Source organism: Myripristis murdjan, chromosome 20, assembly GCF_902150065.1.
Source record: "Myripristis murdjan chromosome 20, fMyrMur1.1, whole genome shotgun sequence".
NCBI classification, from domain to species: Eukaryota; Metazoa; Chordata; class Actinopteri; order Holocentriformes; family Holocentridae; genus Myripristis; species Myripristis murdjan.
In genome coordinates this window covers 18,177,996-18,187,995 of record NC_043999.1, presented here as the reverse complement: position 1 = coordinate 18,187,995, position 10,000 = coordinate 18,177,996, and the positions used below count along the sequence as shown (strand labels likewise).

At 41.5% G+C, this 10,000-nt stretch overlaps 1 protein-coding gene across 3 annotated transcripts in view; it reads left to right on the top strand.

The window, feature by feature from the left end:
* ctnnd2a (catenin (cadherin-associated protein), delta 2a) overlaps nucleotides 1-10,000 on the top strand; it is a 341,708-nt gene that overhangs the window by 327,272 nt on the left and 4,436 nt on the right. For all 3 annotated transcript variants that reach the window (XM_030079647.1, XM_030079644.1, XM_030079645.1), the window contains exon 22: nucleotides 4,611-4,737. In XM_030079647.1, coding sequence (XP_029935507.1) covers nucleotides 4,611-4,737 — 127 coding nt within the window. The remainder of the gene's footprint in view (nucleotides 1-4,610; nucleotides 4,738-10,000) is intronic.

The following is a 10,000-nucleotide window of genomic DNA, read 5'->3' as shown; positions in this document are numbered from 1 at the left end:
AGAGATTCAGCAGAGGAAAGAGTGAAACCGAACTAGAGTTGTCATTTTTATACAATCCGTGATTGAGATCATTTCTTGTAAATTCAATTATAGTAAAACTTAGTTATTCCTCATTTTGCTAAGGGGGCCCCTCAAGGACCCTTGTGGCTCATCCCTGCACCCCACTTAGAAAAGCACTGCGGTAGACAGTAGACAGCACACATTGCTCTGCAGAAATACATTTAATATTCAGTAACTTTATGGCAGTTTGACACCGTGTCCAGTTGCAGATCGGTCCAGCGTGCCATGGGGAAGTTACTCCATATATAATGAGATATGATGAATAAAATAATGGAGAGAAAAGGGAGAGACAGAGAATGTGAGACGCGGTGAAGGAGAAGTTCGGGGTGACCGAGGAAGTGGTGGATAAATAGATGAAGCAGGAGCGAGGGAGGAACAGCAGAGACTGGAAGTGAGCTACCTTTGAACTGATGTGTGTCAGAGGATTCAGTTTTCTATTAGTCCTCAGTGCCATCCCAGGAAATAGGAGTCAAGGCAGGACATCCTACCCCTCTCTCTCTCTCTCTCTCTCTCTCTCTCTCTCTCTCTCTCTCTCTCCAGCTCATTCTCACTATCTGCATCTCTCCCTCTCTTCCCATCTTTACTTTTTCATCATTACTCTTCCACTGTCTCTTTCCCCCTCTCTGCTCTCATTACTTTCTTTCATCTTTTGTGCCTTTCTCCATTTGCACCCCTCTTGTCCTTCCTCCCTGTCTTTCCATTACCCCATCTCTCACTTTCTCTATTTTTTATTCTCCTCCTCCTCCTTAGTTAAGAGGGAGAGAGGAGGAGGAGAGGGAAGGGTCCTCTCCTCCTCCCTCCCTCTTAACAGTACCAAAGTAATTCACCTCCCCTCATGTATCAGAATCATTGCAGTCCTACCAGTTTCCCACTGCCAAGCCAAGGCCCCCAGACAGTAAAGCTATGATGGAATATGTCTCCATTATCTTTTGATTATCATCTGCTTGTGGTGCTTTGCTTTCAGAGGTACCCAATTATCTTAATGCTAAATTGAATTTGGTTCCGGCTCTGTGACTGTTGTTGACTCTAGTAATCCATTTTTATGAAAAGGGCTTTGCTCCAATCACTGCTAAACTAATACAGATACAAAGCCAATGGCTTTGCAGTAATTATGCTTCTGGAGTTGTTAGTTGTATTAATTTTTTCGACAAGGACAGTGGAATATTCACTAAGCCCAGGCTTGATTCATGTGTTTTAATTTGCATGTTGTCTGGTTTTATGTATGTGGGTGCACAGGCATGTGTGTGCTTCTGTATGTACAGTTTATTCATCAGTCTGAAATTAATGTTAACACCAACCAGTGGCTTGTTAACTCAAAAATATGTACCTGCCAAGATATTTTTCCATTGCCTGTAATTATTAATGCATGCGTATAATTAATAATTTAGATTTTATTCATAGAAATGTGTTGTTTTCAATTAACTGTGTCAGCAGTTGCAGAGGTTTAGACACTACAGTCTTGGTAGGGGCCAGCCAGGTAGTTGTTTTGCTTTAATTTTTGATTGGGTCGCCATCAGAAAGAGTGTACAATGGCCAGTAGTAGCAAAGGTTGATAGCAGAATCAAACACCAAAGAGCCCATACTTGAACCATTCAAATGTCATCCTCTCAAAGAGTTAGCAGTCAGCTTGCTCTGTGTTGATTTATCTGTCAAAGATACATTTTACTTCATGTCTTTATGCATGTGCATTAGGGATGGGTGATAAAACCTTAAAATTATATCACTATATTTCAGTGTAGTTTGTGGTAAAGATATTAAAGTCGATAAACAAAAAAACAGTAACTACAGTTTCCCTCAGAATGACACTGGACATTAGCCTATATGTAGCCCACTTTTTCTTATAATCACTTTAATTGTAGTTAATTCTCAACCTTATTGTAGTGTTTTTGCTCAATTTTACTCAATTCAATTGTACCATAAAGGTAACGGTTACCGAGGTAATAGGTAAGGGCTAGCTCAATCAGGTTTTGGCACTAAACAGGGTGGTGGATCGGTCAGGCTGTAGGAATGAATATGAGACTTCATTTTTTCTCTGAACTGTACTGTGTTCCAGCTGTTATTTATTGGCGTAGTTCAACACTCAATCAATCAACAGTATGCTCTGGCATCTTGACCGCAACAGGGCATAAACTACTGTGAGGCAAGAATGAAATCTAAATATATTGTATTTAGTACGAAATCAAACCATCGTTATTCATTCAAACATAAATATATCAATAATAATTACAAGGTCCATTTTTAACAGTGACCTAGAATTACAGACAAATGAGAATACTGCTTTTCAGAGAAATAAACTTCACAGATGTATTCCTGACCAGGTTACGATGACAGTAGCGCCTCCCTCTGGTTAAACGAGGGTGCTAGAAAATGGCGTCCACACAACCGACATTTCCTCCCCACATGGACACACTAATAATTTCATCGTTGATATCGTGATAAGACACTTTTTTTCACAGACAAGTTTGTACCAGGATACTTTCCATCACTGACTCGATCATTTGAATGTAACAAACTGGAACCCGCATGACGATATAAGAAATACTAGAGTGTATTAATTGCCACAGGAAAGTAAATCTAAACTATAGCCTGTTGTGGTGCATGTTGAACTTGAGCGTCCAGTCTTATTTCACACAATGGCAAAGGCTCGCGAGGTACATGCGTCAACTCCATAAGCCTTATTCTATGAGGCTGTCAGTGTACCTGGGCCGTGTGGAGAACACATCCAGCTCAGAGGCTGACGCCCCTCTGCGTGCTGTTGTGCTGACAGAGTGCTGCAGGCTGCGTGGGTTAGGGTGTGCAAATGCGTCAACACATCATCACGCTGCTACATCGTTGATATCGTGATAAGACACTTTTTTTCACAGACAAATTTGTACCAGTATTATCATGAGCGATATGGTACAGCCCTAATGCCCCTAAGCCCCTTCTATTCTGAATGCTGGAATTTAATGAATTGGCCACAACCCACTGGAAGTGATTTGAATTCCAGGGATTAGAATTTAAATTAAGTGCGATTCAAATTACAGTGAAATACAATCATTTTGGTTAACATACTTGCCTTTGATAATAGTAATTCCAAGAGGCTTGATGGTTTCCTGCTGAGCAGTTGAGCGAGACCTGATGTCTCCTTAGACTTCACTGTGCTCAATGAAATTTGAATTTAATGTATTACTAAAGCATAGAAGAGGCATTGTAATTCCAATGAATTTAAATTCATCCTGCTCTGCTTTTCTTTAACTCACATGTGGATTGCAGTTGTTTCTGTTTACTGCTTCAGCTCAAATTCAGGAATTGAATTGGAATTTATGAGGCATTCGCAATTCAAATCTGTACTGAATACACCCCTTGTGTATGTGTGTGTGTGTGTGTGTGTGTCTTCTTGAATGTGCGCATTCAAAATAAAGCTCACCTATCTGCACTGCCAAAAAACATTGCTAAAAACATTCCCTCTAGGCTTTTGGGGATGCTAGCCTTGAAATTTTGGCCAGTGCGGGGCTTTATCTCTGGACTAGTAGTTTATGAATATAGCACTGTGATTCATAAATACTGAATCGCTGATGTAGCCAATGTCAAGGTAGCACTTCATATTCGGCACTGGCTGAGCAACTGCTGCACCTTTGTTCCATCCTTGAGATTGTTCGAAGAGGTTTCGCCAAACTCACTGACAAAAGTTGCTGAGAGACATTGAGGGACATTATAGTTTGGATTTAAAGTACGATAATAATGTATAATGTGAAATAAGGAGCTGTCTTTGCTATCTTTGGAAGAAAACGTTAATACTGTTAATCTTGCCTAATTGGGGACGGGGAAAATTGGTTATATGGGATTAATGTGGCATCTCTTGATTACAAAAACAGTAATTATAATTATCACAAAAATGCACTGGTCAAATTACAGAAGTGCTTACTTGGTGAGTTGCTTAAAAATGCTTGAAGAGGAAAGTTGATGAGATTAAAGACCCTGTTTCACTTATTTGAAATCATTTTTATTGCTTACTGTCTATTGCATGTATCCTAACTAAACACACCCATATGTGCTCCAAACAGACACATTAAAAACAGTAATTAATGTCACAATGAAATAACTTTTTCAAACTTATTATCAAATTTCCATGCCAGAATATTTACATATTTAACAATAAATGCTAAAGAATGTACATTCCCCTTCGTGTTAAGCCTGCCCAAACAACCTGTTTCAACAAATAGGCTCCCAAAATACCTTCTCACTGTGACATCAAGAAATCACATGCAAGTGTCTGTTAATGAATCTTACTTCCTGTGCATAGAAATTGTCTGTAAAGTGAATTGTATGAGCGTTTATATACAATGGTACCACTCCCAGATGGTAATACTTTGAGCAGATGATGAGTGCAAATAATCAAAAACAATTTAACTGTATATATGTGTGTTTTCCAGTTACATACAGCATCACAATTTTCAAATGGCAGCTAGTAATCTGTGAGGGAATACATGTTATAACCCAGTGTTGATTTACATCTGCTGAATGTAATGTGCTTTTTGTGTGTGTGTGTGTGTGTGTGTGTTTTCCAGGACGGCTACGCCCAGTATCACTTTGTGGGCTCCGCCTCCACGATAGAGAGAGACAGACAGAGGCCCTACTCCTCCTCGCGCACTCCCTCTGTCTCCCCTGTCAGGACTTCCCCCAACAACCGCTCTGGTGAGGGACGCGTGCCAGAGAAAATGGATGGAGCAAGTGTGTGTGTGTGTGTGTGTGTGCGCGCATGTGAGAGAGAGACAGAATGAGAAAAAAAAGATATTATATATGAAGGAGTGAGTAATTTGTGTGTATGGCTTGAGGAGAAGCAGGACACTCTGGACACACATGGATTTTAATGAGCTATATTTTACCCATTAACCGGTGGGGTTGGCGCTCTCCGGCCTATCAGTCTTCACGCTGAAGCTAAATAGCTTTTAGCGTCAGTGCTCGCCCACCCACTGGCCTTCATGCTGTAAAGTGCGATTATCATTAGCCCTTAGCTTGAGCCCGACGGCCTTCATGCTTTGCAAAGGGCGCATTAGCATTAGCTGTTAGCATCAGCGGTAGGAGAGCCTTCAGCTGTGCTTTCTCCACACCGGGCTTAGCAAGCTGATGAGGCAGAAAAGTGCTTTTCCTTCTTCGTGGCTTAGGGGCGTCTTCAAGGACCGAGCGAGAGAGAGAGAGAGACACATACACACACACACACACACACGCAGAGTGAACGTGTGTGTCGGATAGAGACAGAGAGGAAGGCAGCGGGATGAGATAAACAGAGAGAGAGCACAAGAAGGAGATGAGGAGAGAGGAATTAGCGATTGAGGAAGGGTTAATGCGGGGAGGAGGAATCGAGGGATGAAGGTTTGACTTTGGCCGGTGACATTGAAAGTGAGAAGATTTGAGATCACAGCGAAGAGAGAGCAATTCGTGGGCGTCGGTGGCACAAGGAGAGGAGGGTGAAACGGCTGGAAATGACTCCCATCTTCTCTCCTTGGCCTCCCCTCTTTACCGTCCCTCTCCCCCTCCTTCCCTCTCCATTCCCTCTCTGCTACTCCTTCACCCGTATCCCTCTCCTCCTCCTCTTCCTCCCCTTCCCTCGCAGTAATCCTGCTTTCTTCTCACCTCTCCGTCTGATCTCGCTCTTTACAGGCCGCCTCAGCGCACACGCATAGACATGCAACGGTATCTCCTCTCTGCATACGCTCCAAACTGTGATTCAGCCCCTTAGAGATGGATCAAAGGGGAGAGAGAGCGAAAGGGAGAGAGAGAGAGGGGAAAGTAATAAAGGGAGAAGAGGCACACTGGGAAACGAGTGAAGGACTTAGTGTGAGGATAGAGTGGGAAAACTCAGAGAGTAAAAAAAAAAAAAGAGCTGGATTGGGGGGGGGATCAAGAGTGCAAGGATGGCAGCGATGCAAGAATGGAGAGAGAGAGATACAGAGAGCGAAACCTTTCCATCCATCATGGCCCCTACAGGTTTCTGCTGTGTTTTGTGCTGATAGTGCTCACAGCTAGTCTCCTGGGCTCTCGTATCCAACGGTTACAGGCCCGGTCCCTACGGCAACCGCATCCGATAATGATGGCACGGTCTGCTGGGGTGTCTGTGACAGGCCAGAGCTTTGCCCTTATACCGGAATCTGTTGCAGAGTTGTCAAAACCTCATAAAAATTAAACATCAGTATGTCAGCCTCTGCCTCCCGTCTCCCTCTCTCTGCCTCACTGTTTCTCTCTGTTTTTTAAAGTGCTCTTTACCTGCACTTGTGCCTCTATCATTATGTGCCTTTCTTTATGGGTGAAACACAAGGTCTTGTTAAAATGTAGAAAATGATAGAAAAAAAGATAGGAGCCTGAGATGTTTTTTTTTTTTTTTTCCCCACAGCTCTTATTGCTAAAAATTGTAGAATTGGGTAAGAAAGGTCCTCCAATATTGATGTGCATAATTAGAGAATCAAGGCACTCCAAAAATCAGTTTAAAAGCCTTTTTTTTCTTTACTTTTCTTTATGTTTTTTTTTTCTTTGCCCACTTAAGCTTGTAAATGTTTTGATGTCATGGCCTTTATTAGGTTATTGAAGCACAGCCAAAGAGAGCAGAGGCTTTTTAACTGATTTTGTATGTGACTTAGATCTCTATATTGTGCACAAAACATATAAAGCGCTGCTGTTTGCACCAGTGAGAGCGCTGGTTTCCATTAATTCCGAGTGTGAGAGCGAGTGTTCACGTCTCTCAAACACCTGCAGTCCTGCACTCATCTGCTATTTCTGAAGTTAAGTAAGTTGAACGGGTCCAAGCAGCCCATATTTAGAATGTCCTTCACTAAGGGCATAGACTATACATACATACATGTGTGTGTGTGTGTGTGTGTGTATGTGTGCGTGTGTGTATGTGTGGATTGGGTTTTCAAAGGACTGTTTAGCTAAGCAGACTGAGGGGGCTGATACACAAGTAGGCAGGATTCTGGCAATTCAGTGTGTCAAGATAAGAGTGAGTGAGTAAGCACTTTACGTATGCTATAAGGGGATTACATTGTGTGCGGCAAATGTGTGTGTGTGTGTGAGAGAGAGAGAGAGAGAGAGAGAGAAAGAGCGATGGAGACTAATATATTGTGTGTTCTTGTGTGTATTAGGGATCCTATAGAAAAGCTTGAGAAAGTCACAGGAACTGAAAATTGGTGGTTTTGAGAAAAGTGGGAATGGTTTGAAAAGGTAATACAGTAGCACAGAAATATGTGAGGTTTGTGTATAGATTAAAAGAAAACACTCACATCCTAAAGCTAATGTTTCAGCTGCTGCATCAGAAAACTTCAACATGGAGAGGAGGTTTTTTGTAATTATTTTTTAATTTCATTTTTTTTTTTTTTTAAGGGAGTCGACACACTGTATTGTAGCTCCCAAAAACTTTAATTAGGCAGTGTTTTGATTACATCACAGTTATGTTTGCCTGAGCCTTATGAAGATTTCTTTGTGAGACCAAAATGTTGCCTAATTAAACTTCATGGGGCTTTTGAATACAGTGTGCAGGTCCCCTTTTTCAATTGTGCTTTAGCCTTTGAATTAACAGCTTGTACTAGATCCATGGTTTCCAACGTGGGGTCCTAGGGCCTTCAGGGGTCCTTGGGCGGCTTCTTCAGCAAAATGAGAAATTTCATGTTTAAATACTTTACATTTTAATTCCACAGATATTGTTTTATCCTTATCATTTGAATCTAATCGTAATTCTTGCAGTATGACTTCTAAAAAACTGTTTAACACACACCAAAATATCTTTTCATGTAGGGTCCTGAGGGAAAAAGCACTAAAACTGTGGTACCCAGCTCGATGAAAGTCAACTTGGGTGTCCAGAATATAAAAACATTTGAAAACTGCTGGTCTAGATTTTGGTAGGATAAAGCTGGAAAGCCCCAGCATGACTTTCAGATGGATTATACCCACACTTTGGCCTGTGTGACTGATTTTCCACGTGGGACAGCCCAATAGTTTTCTTCATATGGCAGTGGTCAGCTGGTCAGCCGGCACAGGTGAACATGTGTTTAACACTCGGGCCAATTCACACAGAACGGATTGCAGCCGCTGAAAGCATCATGAATTGCACATCACTTGCAGCAGCTGTCTGCCCCATGTCAAGGTCCGATTACAGCACAAGCACGCCCATAAAGTTTTGCAGCTCCGTGCAGTTTGCCCTTGTTTTGCCTCTGATTGCAGTTATATGGCAAAGTATAAATCAGGGATACTCAAATACCTGAACCCGGGGGCCACTTTAGGAAAATGGCAAGGGGTGATGACTTGATTACTTCTCTCTTTCATTTGTTTTATTTTCACAAAACATATCAAAAGGTAAGTGCAATGATAGTTTTTTATGGCTTGGCTTTTCATTTCTATTATGCTCATGACACAGTTTGTAATCAAATGAATTTGCCACATTTTTCCTCAATACTGAATAATTCTGTAAGTGCAATTTGCACATTCAGCACATACAACTTTTTACATGAACAACAAATGTACATGAATAGCTTTCTGTTTGTCTGTCTGCTGTCAAGTGGGTTAACACTGAAGATACCAGAGTACATCTCTTTCAACTGCTTCACAAAGAGTTATTTATGACTTGGCCCACATTCAACACAAATCTTTTCTGAGTGAGGGCAGTCTTGACTGTTTAGATGACTTATTAATTATATACTAGTAATGTAATTAATGATCAGCACTCATTCACGGAATTTTTTCTGGTTTTCTGTGGTGATTCAGGAGGAAAATCTGTGGGATTCTGCAGAGTGATTTTTTTTTTTCCTTTTAAGGTTTTAGCCAGTTATCCAGTACTACAATCAATGTGTTTGGAGCAAAAATAACAATTTTTATATTAAAATTGCAGAATATTTTGGCGGGCACTGGACGGACAGACAACCGCCCAAAATGTGGACGCACACACACACACACACACACACACGCACAGACGTTTAGGTACAATGCAACGGCTGCTGCAACCATGTTGTGTTCAAATTCTGCGAAATTTCAGCAGATATTTCGTCGGAGCACCGCGGGCGCATATTCTGTTCGGTCCGATAAGATAATATCTTTATTACAATTTAAAAATAATAATAATTTTAATATTATTATTTTGTATTTTGTATTTTATCATTTAATTTTTTATTTTTGATTGATTACTTGGGGGACCAGTCAAAATTGCGTCACGAGCCGAAAGTGGCCCGCGTGCCGGACTTTGAGTATCCCTGGTGTAAATGTTGCCTTCGTGCCAGGAGCACGTAGTAGACAGGACAGTGCATCTTTGGGTGGCAGGCTCAATGTCATCCTTGAAGTCATCAAGTATATCAATGACTGGTTTGATTCGGCAGCATGCATCTGTGAATAATTTCAGTCTCAGTTAAATCAAAAAGTGATATCCTCCTTCAAAATATCTGCTCCTGAACACACCTGGTGTGATGATGCCCTCTCTCAATACGCAAATAATTTCACTCCAATTGCATGTGGCTATTAGCGCTGGTCTTGGTGAATTGGACTGTTTTTCCATTGAGGCTCATCTGCATAGAAAGGGGCCAATTTTGAGCCAAATGTATGCATATTACCTAATTTAAATATGTGCAAATAGCGAAGGCACACCATGACTGTATTTGCTTGACAGCGCAGTTAGGGGTGCAGTTCACCCTTTGCAGGTGCCTTCTGACTTACATGATTTCTTTTCGTCCTATTTGCTCAGGTTTAGTGGCCACAACAGCTATGCAATTCTTTTGTGAACTTGCCCCTCCATGTTTATAGGCAACTCTCACACCGCTGGAAAAAGTGGCACCTTATATTGACAGTGCTTTCTCCAGATGCTTGACGTTTACATAATTGACTTGAGCTCTACTTTTAACACCTCTCTTCTTCACATAAGCCTCCGCGAAATGTATACACTTGGTCTCACTCAAATGAGCAGGGAGCGTCGTGACCAGGCATC